Source organism: Nomia melanderi, chromosome 4 (assembly GCF_051020985.1).
Source record: "Nomia melanderi isolate GNS246 chromosome 4, iyNomMela1, whole genome shotgun sequence".
In the NCBI taxonomy this organism is placed as follows: Eukaryota; Metazoa; Arthropoda; class Insecta; order Hymenoptera; family Halictidae; genus Nomia; species Nomia melanderi.
In genome coordinates, this window is record NC_135002.1 from 700,111 (window position 1) to 712,458 (window position 12,348).

Consider the following 12,348-nt stretch of genomic DNA (forward strand, 5'->3'; position numbering starts at 1 on the left):
TATCGATACTTGAAATTTATTTATTAAAAACAAAATACAGTCAGATGTTGTCGCCCTCTATCATATGTATTCCGAATTTATGTTGGAATTGTGTGTGTAGTTGCATCGTGTTGCAGAAATTAATTATGTTTAATGAATCCTGTAAATAAGATTAATCTAGATAAATGAAGGTTCTTTAAGAAAAATACAAAAGTTTTATTATATTCTAATGAATAAAAGTAAAATTTCGTTATAACATAAAATAAACATCCGGCAGTGATAAATAATGGGTCCACCAAAACGATTCAAAAAAGATAATGGTATGAGATTTATTACCTTCTTGAAAACTATTTAATAATTTTCGTCAAGTTATCAATAACTTTTATAAAGCAAGTGTTATATTTTCCATAAATAACGATTTGTTTTCGCGTATCAGGTTATCTTGCACAAACATCGAGAGAAACAGAGATTGTTTACCTTTTCAGATAGAGGCAAATGGAAAAAACGTAAAGAAGATCCAGAAGAATATAATGAAGATGATTCTATAGACGATAATGAGGCAGATGGTGTGCCAGATGCAGCTAAAAATGATGTTGAAAAACAAGATGAGACAGCATTAGAAGATGAATTCGGTGCAAAAGATTACCGGTCTCAAATGATTTTAAAACCTGATTGTGCAACAAGACCACTATGGGTGGTAAGACATTAACATCAAATCATTTATTTTAGTGTTATCATTTAATGTTTAATGTCATTATTTAAAAAAAAATGATTTATTTAGGCTCCAAATGGACATATTTTCTTGGAATCCTTTTCACCCGTGTATAAGCATGCACATGATTTCTTAATAGCTATCTCTGAACCTGTATGTCGACCGGAACATATTCATGAGGTAAAAATATTACTATGAGTACCTAATATATGTGTGACTAATGAATGACTTTTGACATGGTAATTTTATTTTACAGTATAAATTAACTGCTTACTCCTTGTATGCCGCTGTCAGTGTTGGTCTTCAAACACATGATATTATAGAATATTTAAAAAGACTCAGTAAGACCAGTATCCCTGATGGGATCATAGAATTTATAAAATTATGTACATTATCATATGGAAAGGTGATTAAATCATTATATTAATTGCGGTGTATGAACAATTGCACGATTCAAACTGGTTACAGGTAAAACTAGTGTTAAAGCACAATAAATATTTTGTTGAATCTCCGTACCCTGAAGTATTACAAAAATTATTGAAAGATCCAGTGATTCAAGAATGTAGACTGAGAAAAAACGTAGAAGACGAGAAGGAAGAAATAATTACGAATGTTCAAAGCAAAACAAAAATTCCACAAGTAATAATTTCATATCAATGTACTAATGGAATTAATTGACCACCATCTGAAGCAATTGTTTTTAATTTAGTTTGGGGCAAAAGCAATCACTAATGTTCCAGCTGGAACAACTAAAGTACCTGAGACTACCAATGATCAAGTGCCAGCTGAAACTGCTGCAGTTCCAGAAGATATAACTACCTTTTACGATAAAATGGACAAAGAAGATGAAGACGAAGAAGAAGAGCAAGAATTGAAAACTGTTAGTTTTGAAGTGAACCAGGTATGTAACCCTTATTCTGTTTTACAAACTTTACGTCACTATAACGGAAATTTGTTGTAGGAAAAAATTGAAGTCATACAGAAAAGATGTATAGAATTGGAGCATCCGTTATTAGCAGAGTACGATTTCCGTAATGATACAGTAAATCCAGACATAAAGTAAGCATAGCGGTAGATAACTTAAAAAGAATTTGTGAACAGTTGGTAAATACTTCATTTTCAGTATTGACTTAAAACCGTCAGCTGTACTCAGACCTTATCAAGAGAAGAGTTTAAGGAAAATGTTTGGTAATGGACGTGCTAGGTCCGGTGTAATCGTTTTACCTTGCGGTAAGCAACAACTCGGTCACTACCAATTTCTTGGCTGACAATATGAATAATTGTTACGTGTCTTTTACAGGTGCTGGTAAAAGTTTAGTGGGAGTTACAGCTTGTTGTACAGTACGAAAACGTGCGTTGGTATTATGCAATTCTGGAGTGTCAGTAGAACAATGGAAACAGCAATTTAAGATGTGGTCCACTGCCGACGACTCAATGATTTGTCGGTTCACGAGCGAAGCTAAGGATAAACCTATGGGCTGTGGAATTTTAATCACAACGTATTCTATGATTACACACACTCAGAAACGTTCTTGGGAAGCTGAGCAAACCATGCGATGGCTTCAGGAACAAGAATGGGGAATCATGGTTTTGGATGGTAATTGTAGCTGACAGTAGATAGAACTGCTTTTTAATTGATTTTAGCAAATACATATTTTGCAACTTCTAGAGGTACACACAATTCCTGCAAAAATGTTCAGAAGGGTCTTAACTATTGTTCAGTCCCATTGCAAATTGGGTTTAACTGCAACTTTATTGCGAGAAGATGATAAAATTGCTGACCTGAATTTCCTTATCGGCCCCAAACTCTATGAAGCTAATTGGTTAGAACTTCAGAAAAGGGGTTTCATCGCGAGAGTGCAGTGTGCGGAAGTTTGGTGTCCTATGACGCCAGAATTTTACAGAGAATATCTTGGTTGTAAAATGAGCAAAAAATTGGTAACTACTCATTCCTGATACTGCTTCAATATAATAACGTCAGAATAGTAGCCGATTTAGATTAGCCGATTAGATAAAATCGATGTTAAATTACTTTTTCTGTACAGTTGCTCTACGTGATGAATCCTAACAAATTTCGTTGTTGCCAATATTTGATACGGTATCACGAAAGACGTGGCGACAAAACGATTGTGTTCTCGGATAACGTTTTTGCTTTGAAGCATTACGCTATAAAAATGAATAAACCATACATTTATGGTCCTACCAGTCAGGTAAGTAAAATGTTTTATTTTCGATTATTATTCCATCGTTAACTTGTATCACCATGATCGTATTATGCTTAGAGCGAACGAATACAAATCCTGCAAAATTTCAAATTCAATACGAAAGTGAACACGATATTCGTGAGTAAAGTGGCAGATACGTCGTTCGACTTACCGGAAGCTAACGTCTTGATTCAAATATCCTCGCATGGTGGTTCTCGACGTCAGGAAGCCCAGCGATTGGGTAGAATTTTAAGAGCTAAGAAAGGTAAGAATTCCCACCAGGTAAAGATAGAAATAGTCCAATTCAAACTAGAAAACGTAAATACGAATAAAATGTATCTTCAGGGGCGATCGCAGAGGAGTACAATGCTTTCTTCTACACGTTAGTTTCACAAGACACCATGGAAATGAACTATTCGAGAAAACGTCAACGGTTTCTTGTGAATCAAGGATATGCTTATAAAGTTATCACGAAACTTGCAGGGATGGATGAAGTACGTAGAATTGTTTGGATATTGGAAACTGTTCGCGAATTATTAAAATCCAATTTTGTTTATTTATATAGGAACCAGATCTGATGTACGCGACTCGAGAAGAGCAGGGCCATTTATTGCAACAGGTTCTCTCTGCCAGTGACATGGATGCCGACGAGGAAAGAATACCCGGAGAAGGTCCCAGACCCGTAAGTTTGATATTCTATTAAAATCGAGTAAACCGATTCGTTGTACTATGTTAATCGTATTTAAATTATTACTTTAGATTGTACGCAAGGCCGGTAATCTGACGTCGATGTCTGGCGCTGACGACGCAGTTTATTACGAATACAGAAAAGCCCCTGGCTCGTCCACCGCGAACAAACATCCATTGTTTAAAAAGTTCAGGGCTTAATCGTAAATGTATTTATCGGTTAGTATTAATTTTGCGACTGATTGAAAGATAATTTTTTATATATTTAAATTTTGTATACATTTTATACGGATTCGGCGTACACTGCTGGAAACGAAGGTGATACCTTGTTCTTCTGTTGTAATCACTGAACAGATTGTTATTGCGATACTTTGCTCGAACGTGACAATCAATAACCTGTACACCGTCTATATAGAACACTACACGCGTTTTGGTTCTTGGCAAACTTGATACGCTCATGATTTACATGGCAGTAATACACTTTACGTAAATGTAAACTCGTAACTCGGTTGATTTAAGTAACGCGATAAGGACATACCCGATAAATTTGTTAGCACGTAGCAATGACGGTCCCCGCTCTATTTATCAAAGGCAGGTCACCGCTCTATTTATCAAAAGGAGCTTAGCTGAGCCACACCTGAAGAAAAGGAAGAATTACATGTGTCCCTTGTGTACATATTTACAGTGAAACTTATCTGAATACTAGTTTAAGATGTAATAGAAGCAACCTAAATAAACAACCATGCCGCTACCGATGTAATTCCCAGATGAAAGTATCCATTCTCTTGTTCGCCTCTAGAAAATTAAATACCTGTATCGCTGACAATATTATTGCGAGAAAATATCTGTCGCAATAAAGTTAAAAAGTACTCGTTAACAAACAAAAAGAAACATTGAAACCCTAACCCACGTAAGTACGCAAATATTATGTAAATTCGTATAGAACTCACCGGAATTTCTATTTGCCTCTCGAGTTGAAAATTTCAAGATTGCTGAGCATTCGCTCGGTAAATATTTACCGTCGTTCTACATTTCGAAAATAAACGGAACGTTAAGGAATACATCATAGAGCCCGACATTACCGCACAGGCGATAACATCTGAGATAGCGACGGCCACATTCGTCTGTTTCACTGGTTCCCGGCGCCGAGATGTTGAAAGGGAGGGAGGGGTCGTGCAAATCTGCCATTTATTCGTAAAAGGAACAGGCTACGCGCGCCAGATGTCGGTTGGCTGGCACGACCAATGACGCGTTCGCTCTGAGCTTTGCCGCGAAGCGGCGGTGCGAATCTGCCGGCTGTCACATGCAGCCAGTTATCCCGTCGACGCTTGACGGTGCATCGTTGCAGGTGCGTCTAAACTGGTTCGACTCCGTCGATCCGCCGTTTCCTCGGTTCCTGCCGCGATTGACTTTTCGCGTTGCTCGGCCGGCCGTGCGAATCGGTCGTGTCACACTCGGCGAAACGACGACGGCCTTCGAGTATGCATCGACTTGGCGACGCCAGTGCCATACCTGCGGTGAGACTAGAAGAGGACAGGTTCGCGTAGGCGCATCGTCGTTATGAATGGAAGCGGTCGTCCTGTTTGACATAACCGTGTTGCATCGCGGTGGAATATCGAACGAACGAGGGGCTCAAGAACGCTCGGGAGTCGTGACGCTCACCACCGTCGAAGCGAGAGAGCCCGGGCACGTCCGTGTGAAACACTGAACAACGCGGAGAAAGAGGATCGTCGAGGGCAGAACGGCGAGACGTAACGACGAGGCACACGGACCGCGCGCGTTGTCGTCGGAAAGGGGCGAAGTTCAATGCATTCGTGAAAATTGGGGAGCATCTGTGTCGGTGTGGCTGCGTCGTGAGAAAAGAGGGTGCCCCCACGGCGTGTATATGTCAGTGATCGGTGAACGCAGGCGGCGGTCCTTGTTCCATCCGAAGCCGAACGGTGGACGGGAAGCGAGACGACAGAGAAAGCCGAGGCAGGAGCTGCTGCTGCTGTACCACATCGTCGACAGCGTGCCGGCGTTTCGAGTGGCTGAGAGTTCGTGGACGGCCACCTTAACCGCGAGGCAAACCAGCGCGTGAATGTATTGGAAGCGGTGGCCGCGCGTCCTACGTCGCCGTCGCCGTTGCGAACGCCGTGAAAACGGTACGGCATCGTGGATATCGTCGGGAGGCCATCCGCGCCCATGGACACATCACCCGGACCGATGGCACAGCGCGTGTCGTGATCGCGGCGCGACGGAAACGTCGAGAATGCCGCGGACGTCACTCTCGTCGTCGGATGGAAGGATGGCGGTAATCGAGATCGTCGACGAGATCGATGCGCATTGGAACGGAATCGATTAATAAATCAGCGAAACGATACGGGGGAAGACAAAACGGCGAAGTGCGCGTGGTTAGGTGAGGTGAGGTGTGGTGTGGTGAGGTGTGGTGAGAGGTGAGAGGTGAGGTGTGGTGAGCCGGAGGTACACCTCTCCCTCCCCCTCCCGCCGCCGGTCGGAGGTTAGGACTTCCTAGGTACACGCGAGGATCCCCGAAGATGAACTTCATGATATATACCCTGTATGGGTTCGCGGTGTTCTTCATGATATTCTGGTCGGGTATGTGGATCCTCCATGTGCTGGCGTTGATAGCCGGTCGATGCAAGCTGCACCGTAAAATCATCCAAGTGCCGACGTACGAGACCCCGTTGCCCGGCGTGTCGATCATCAAACCGTTGATGGGCGTTGATCCGAACCTGTACAACAACCTGGAGACGTTCTTCACGATGGAGTACCCCCGGTACGAGCTGCTGTTCTGCGTGGAGGACGACTCGGACCCGGTGCTGATGCTGGTGCGCAAGCTGATCGAGAAGTACCCGGAGGTGGACGCCAGGCTGTTCACCGGCGGCCGTAACGTGGGCGTGAATCCGAAGATCAACAACATGCAGCCGGCGTACGAGGCGGCGAAACACGAGCTCGTGTTGATAAGCGACAGCGGTATTAAAATGAAAGAGGACACTCTCCTCGACATGGTGAATTACATGACGGACAACGTGGCGCTGGTCCACCAAATGCCGTTCACGTGCGACCGGGAGGGTTTCGCCGCCGCGTACGAGAAGATCTTCTTCGGCACCGTGCAGTCGCGCATGTACCTGGCCGCCGACCTGCTACGGATCAACTGCCACACAGGCATGTCCGCGTTGCTGAGGAAGGCGCCGCTGGACGAGGTGGGCGGACTGAAAACGTTCGGCGTGTACCTGGCCGAGGACTTTTTCTACGCAAAGTCGTTGACCGACCGGGGCTGGCGTATCACGGTCTCCTCGCAGCCGGCGTTGCAGAACAGCGGCCACTGCGAGCTGCATTCCTTCCAGGCGAGGCTACGAAGGTGGGCGAAACTCAGAGTGGCCATGCTGCCCACCACGATCGTGCTGGAGCCGTTGAGCGAGTGCTTAGTGTTAGGTGCCTGTGCTTCCTGGGCGGCCAGCGTACTCCTCGAGTGGGACTCGCTTGTTTTCTATTTGGTACACATACTTTTGTGGTTCATGCTCGACTGGACGCTGCTGTGCGTCGTGCAGAACGGCCCGCTGCCGTTCAACAAATTAGAGTTTGTGTGCGGATGGTTGCTCAGCGAGATCACCAGGCCCTATCTTTTCCTCCAAGCGGTTCTAGATCCCCTGATACAGTGGCGATCCCGCGTTTACAAGCTCAGGTGGGGCGGCGTCGCGGAAGAGGTTAAGGCAAAAGTCAAATATTAAAACGGACCGCGTGGGAAACCGCGTTCTTCGTTCTCCATTGTCTTTCTCTATCTCTATATTTCTCTCTCTCTCTCTCTCTTCTTTCTCTCTTTCTCTCTCTCTCTCTTCTCTCTTTCTGTCCCTTACCTCTGGTACTCATTTGGTTGTGTCAACGCATTGTGGACCGGATACATGCTTACCGACTTCTTCACCTGCGAGATAGATGTTTAAGGGAAATAGTATTAATATTAATCTCCGATTTCACACTGGTGACAAGTGGGGGGTTAGGGGAGACGAACAAAACGGTTCACTTTTGCTACCGATCTCATACTTAACGATAGAACTTTAAGTCGCGTTCCGGGGGGCGGATCTCGTGTTCGTCAAGGCGGTTCACAATGCGTTAAAACCAACGTGACCATGTTCGTGAAATTCCAGTGCGGGACAGTCCGAATCGTACTAATTTTATCTTCTTTGGATTCTTAATGGCAGTCTGTGGCAAAAAATAGCACACCTATCTGTTACTTATCGCGTTTAAGTATGGATCTATCAGCTTAATCGGTTCAAACGACTCTTGTAATTTCTACAAAATTACCTGTTAATCCGTAAGAACCGCTACTCCCGTTCAAAGTGATTGTCCTTTTAATTTTGGAGGACTGCTTCTCTTGTCTGCCTCATTGTTGCAAATGAATCCGAGACATCGTTCGTTTCGTTGTTTTGTAACAAACTGTAAATAACTTTTTTACCGCAATGGATAATCCAACAGATATTTATTGCAAGAATATTTTTGTTAACCGAGCGTAAACTCAATGTAAATAATACCGGTTCCACTCTCTCGCTTTGTTTTCATCGTGTCCCGGATTAATTTTTCCTTAAAAAATTCGAAACAAATCATACGTTCATACGATCTTTGCACTCGCTTCGAACACTTGCACAGTTCAACCTCAACCGAAGGCAGAATATTCTACGATACGCTACAACCCGTCGCTATTTACATTGTCGGTTGAAAGGCAAACATCTAGTACACCGCGTCTATCGAAACATTAACACCGATCCTTCAGAATTGAAAGTAACAAATAACAAAATCCCGTCGCGGGTTCATCTCGACCGAATAAAATCACAGAAATGTTACGTGTGCTACGCTTTTGTCGCGGACTGATGAAAAGTGGATTTCGGTCAGTGATATCGTCAAATGAGGACTGTTTTGCACAATCCAAAGCGTTTGGTCATGTTCGTCGTTGCAAGGCATCCATTACGCGACAGCGTAGGTGTTCCTGTATTTTTTTTTAATTTAATTTAATTTTATTTTAATGACACCCGATATATTTTTTGCTATACTTATTTGTATTACGTTAGAACGAGATATAAAAAATATGCGCCGCATACGCACGACACATACATACACACACACACACACACACACGTACACTCGCGCGATGCACTTACATACGTATATACATACAAAGAGATATGTATAAATATTATACGGGGGATGTTACCGCGGGCGCGTACAATATACATGCAAGCGTCTTACGTAAACACGGTAACGGTGCAATATGTAAGGATACGCATGCCGCGCGGACATCGCTTTCGATTATTTTACACACTATACCCGCCGACTGGGAATGATACGCTCACCGATCGTGCAATGTTTTTCTTTCTCAGTCCTGTTTCTCTCTTTCTTTCTCTCTTTCTTGTTTACCCGGAATAGGTTATGTTAGAGTGTAACGGGTTGCGCTTAACTAGACTGCTGATTCAACGGGGACACGACCGTTGAATCATTAACGCTCTCCGATACCCCTTTCCAAACGACACTTTCGTTTGCATCGTTTTGTGCTACCTGTAAATAACGACGGCAAAATAGACAATCGGAAGCGTCGTTACAGCGGAACGTCGAGCGTCGGTGCGTCACTCGCGATGATTTTTTTTTTTTACTTTATTTTAACCCTTAACGGACGTACGTCACCGCCCACGTGACATCGCGGGCATCGTGACGAACCTTTATCCGTCACGTGACGCGGTTATCTTTCCCTTCGCGCCGGAAAATGTTTCAGAGAATATCTGCACGTACGAACGAAGAATTCAAGCTTTCGCGTTTAATTTTCAATCGCCGTTTAACGTTAGAACTACCGGATCAGTGGAAACGATCGATTCCTAAATTCTTCTTTTAGAGTTACCGCGGAGGTACAGGTACTTCTTTAAGAAACGACTCGAGAAGCTGGTTTAGCAATACTAGTTTTTTTTAACACTTGGGCAACCGTCTAAAAATAACTGTAACTACCTCTTCCATTATCTTCGATTGAACTCGTTCGATTAATTTGGCTGAAAACTTTGTTTCGTAAAAACAACCGTATTTGACGAATTGCAAATAATCCTACTTGAAGACTTACTAAACAACAAAAGAGAAGATAAAATAAAAGACAATACGTTGCTAAGTGAAAAGTGGGAGATCCCATTCGGTTGGCTAAGCGTTAATAAATTCGCTTGTAGCTGTCAAAGAAATGTTCGAAAGACGGTCCACGTGCTCGGTAGTTCTAGCGTTAATATTCTGATATTTGGATCGCGACGGAAAATCTTGAAGTATACCTGCTCTTACGCAATAAAACTCGCGTGGAATAATTCGCGAAGCTTCTCTCGCGAGCACATCGCAAAGATCTACCTGACAGATTAGATCTGAACCATTGACGTCCAATAAGGGTTAATTAGTCCGCCGAATTAGCCCGTGCTGTCTCGGTGGGTCGAGGAAAATGTCAAAACCGGAATTCTGATGAACATTCGTAGTCTAGTCAGTAATGTTTCCATCCTCTCTCTAGGCTCGGAGGAAGGGGGGTCGAGGACAGATAGTAACGAGGCCGACCTTAGGTCCCTTATCGCAACGCGGAATAATTGATGTGTTCTAATGAAACAGTTCCCCGGAGAAAATACTTGCGAAAGTGTACCGCAGCTGTCTTGACGCGCTGCCGACGCGACGTCTCGTCGATTCGTAAAATGTTTATGTCCCTTATCGTTGCGGCAACTGGAACTGTTCTAATAACCGGAGATCCGAATGAGTTTGTTTTGTCACCGTGACACCCGGCACGGCAGCAATGAGAAAAAACGTGGTTACAGTCGCCACGGTGCGTTCACATTGACACCCGATAGCCTTTTGGCGGGGAAACGAGGAAGCGAACGGACCGACTCGGCTAAACCGGCGAAATAAAGTCGACGAGTCAACTCGTTTCTCTTGTGTCAACGGTTTCACGCCGCTTCGACGCTTTCCATTCGTTGTTTATCTCTCGCATTGGGTTAGGTCAAAACAATGCGGCTAACCGTCGCAGCGAATGAGATGCCTCGGTCGCGCTCGTTGTTTCGCTGGATATTGTAAACAGGAGAAAAGGCACGCGAGACAAAATTCACGTCGCGGAGGGAAAGTCACCGTGGCTCGTGTTCTGTGTTGTGTTTCGTGGTGATGCGTCCGCGTTATTTTTCCCGGCGTCGTTCCCGATAAGATCGGGGGGAAAGTGGAGCCGCGGCGAAACGAGATGCACGGTTAGCGAAATTCGCGAGACAAAGCCGTGCAGATGGCGCGAGTGTGATCCTCGTTTGAAAAAAATCGTTCGATTACGGACACCGGTATTGCGCGCGGCTTGACAGCGACCTCTCACAAGAAGAAGTCGTTTAATCATGGCGGATTAGGTGGAAAATATTACACAAGTGTTTTTTCGAATCTTCCTTTCCGTTTGCCACACGCGAACGTAAACACGACGCGCACGATGAACCGGAGGGGAACGTGTGTACCGTAACCGAAGTTAACCTTAACGTTGTCTTGCCGATCGTACCTTTCGGGTGAGTGTTCAAAATGTAATATCGCCTGAACAGATTTTTAAACGAGTCTCCGAGCTGTGCAACTCGATTTGTCAGTTTGTTCGTACGGTTTTGACGGATTCGTCGGAAATTGGAAGGATTTAGGCGTTCCTTTCTTTCTCGTCTTCGACTTCATTTGTATTTACAACACGCGGCAATGAGTCGTAATGACCGCGCGATGTTCGGCATCCGTTTCGAGGTTAACTGTCCCGGGGACGCGACGTGTTCCAACGGTTTTTCCGTTGATCGTGTAAACAGGAGATTTTTCACGGATTCAAAGGGATTCGGGCAACCGGATCAACCGATCGGACAATCGTACCAAAAAGAACTTAATCGTGGATATTTCTGATTAAATCTAACCCACCAATTTTAAGACTCTAAGAAATTAAGCCGGATATCTGTGTACGTGATGCTGTTAAGTGTCAGCTAATCGATCCTCGCGATCTTTCTAATCGTGCTGCGCAGGAAGGAGTCCAGGTACGCTCGATTTCATTGAAATTGCGTTTAAGGCTGTGTTAGAGGTTAGAGATAATGTATAAACGAATTTAAGCTGGGTTCGCGATGCGGGCACGACTTTCAGCGATTTTTCGAATTGGAAGTTTCGACACACGACCTACCGCAACGGTGTATAGAGTACTCCCGCGAAAAGTTACTCTCTCTATACCTACTTTTACCTGTTGTATTAAACGCTACATAGAACTGCTCACACACACAGTCTCGGGCAGCTCCTTAACCCCTTGCTTTGCAACATGTGTCAGAGGCGAATTCCAATATGCTTTAACCCTTTGCACTCGAGAATGCTTTTCTCAAGAAATATTCATTATTTTCTGATGAAATGTCGATGATACTTTTTACAACTAACATAAAGAAATACCTTGCATAAACTGACAGAACTATTTCATTTCGATGTTCCTTGTGTTGATACATTATAGACAGTTTAATATTGAATTTGAGATTTCATTTTCTTGGGTCAAATCAAGTGGTGAAAGTCATTACTCGAGTGCAAAGGGTTAAGTTTAAACGAAGCCTCGTGTTAGCGATTTGTATGGTTTCTACTAAATTTAGACATAGAAAGAGCATGGAATGTTTTCTTTTGCATTATTAACGATAAATAGTAACGAAGGCAGCTACGAAATTCAATCGTAAGGCAAGGGGTCAAGCAGAGGTAACAGGGGAACGCTGGTGTAAGTTGGACACCTCTGACCTACCGTAT

At 43.8% G+C, this 12,348-nt stretch overlaps 2 protein-coding genes across 8 annotated transcripts in view; both read left to right on the forward strand.

The window, feature by feature from the left end:
- Window positions 1–55: 55 nt before the first annotated feature.
- hay (ATP-dependent DNA helicase hay) lies at window positions 56–4,342 on the forward strand. Its single transcript, XM_031993560.2, has 15 exons — window positions 56–299; window positions 465–676; window positions 761–871; window positions 948–1,097; window positions 1,160–1,330; window positions 1,401–1,592; window positions 1,653–1,750; window positions 1,815–1,921; window positions 1,992–2,288; window positions 2,361–2,629; window positions 2,737–2,901; window positions 2,974–3,160; window positions 3,241–3,389; window positions 3,461–3,577; window positions 3,655–4,342. Exons 1-15 carry the CDS (start codon window positions 266–268, stop codon window positions 3,781–3,783), a joined length of 2,388 nt encoding a protein of 795 aa, XP_031849420.1. The 5' UTR covers window positions 56–265; the 3' UTR covers window positions 3,784–4,342.
- A 1,776-nt stretch (window positions 4,343–6,118) lies between these two features.
- Window positions 6,119–12,348, forward strand: part of GlcT (ceramide glucosyltransferase) — a 43,990-nt gene continuing 37,760 nt past the window's right edge. For all 7 annotated transcript variants that reach the window (XM_031993573.2, XM_076367290.1, XM_031993578.2 and 4 more), the window contains exon 1: window positions 6,119–11,117. In XM_031993573.2, the coding sequence (XP_031849433.1) occupies window positions 6,120–7,316 (1,197 nt within the window). In that variant the 5' untranslated portion in view covers window position 6,119 and the 3' untranslated portion in view covers window positions 7,317–11,117. The remainder of the gene's footprint in view (window positions 11,118–12,348) is intronic.

What these genes read in the sequence shown, in the direction of transcription:
- hay (XM_031993560.2), top strand. Translation starts at nt 266, where the DNA reads ATGGGTCCACCAAAACGATTCAAAAAAGATAATG. An exon ending in ACAGTAAATCCAGACATAAA is followed by an intron (nt 1,751 to 1,814) that starts GTAAGCATAGCG and finishes CTTCATTTTCAG; the next exon opens with TATTGACTTAAAACCGTCAG. An exon ending in AATTTTAAGAGCTAAGAAAG is followed by an intron (nt 3,161 to 3,240) that starts GTAAGAATTCCC and finishes ATGTATCTTCAG; the next exon opens with GGGCGATCGCAGAGGAGTAC.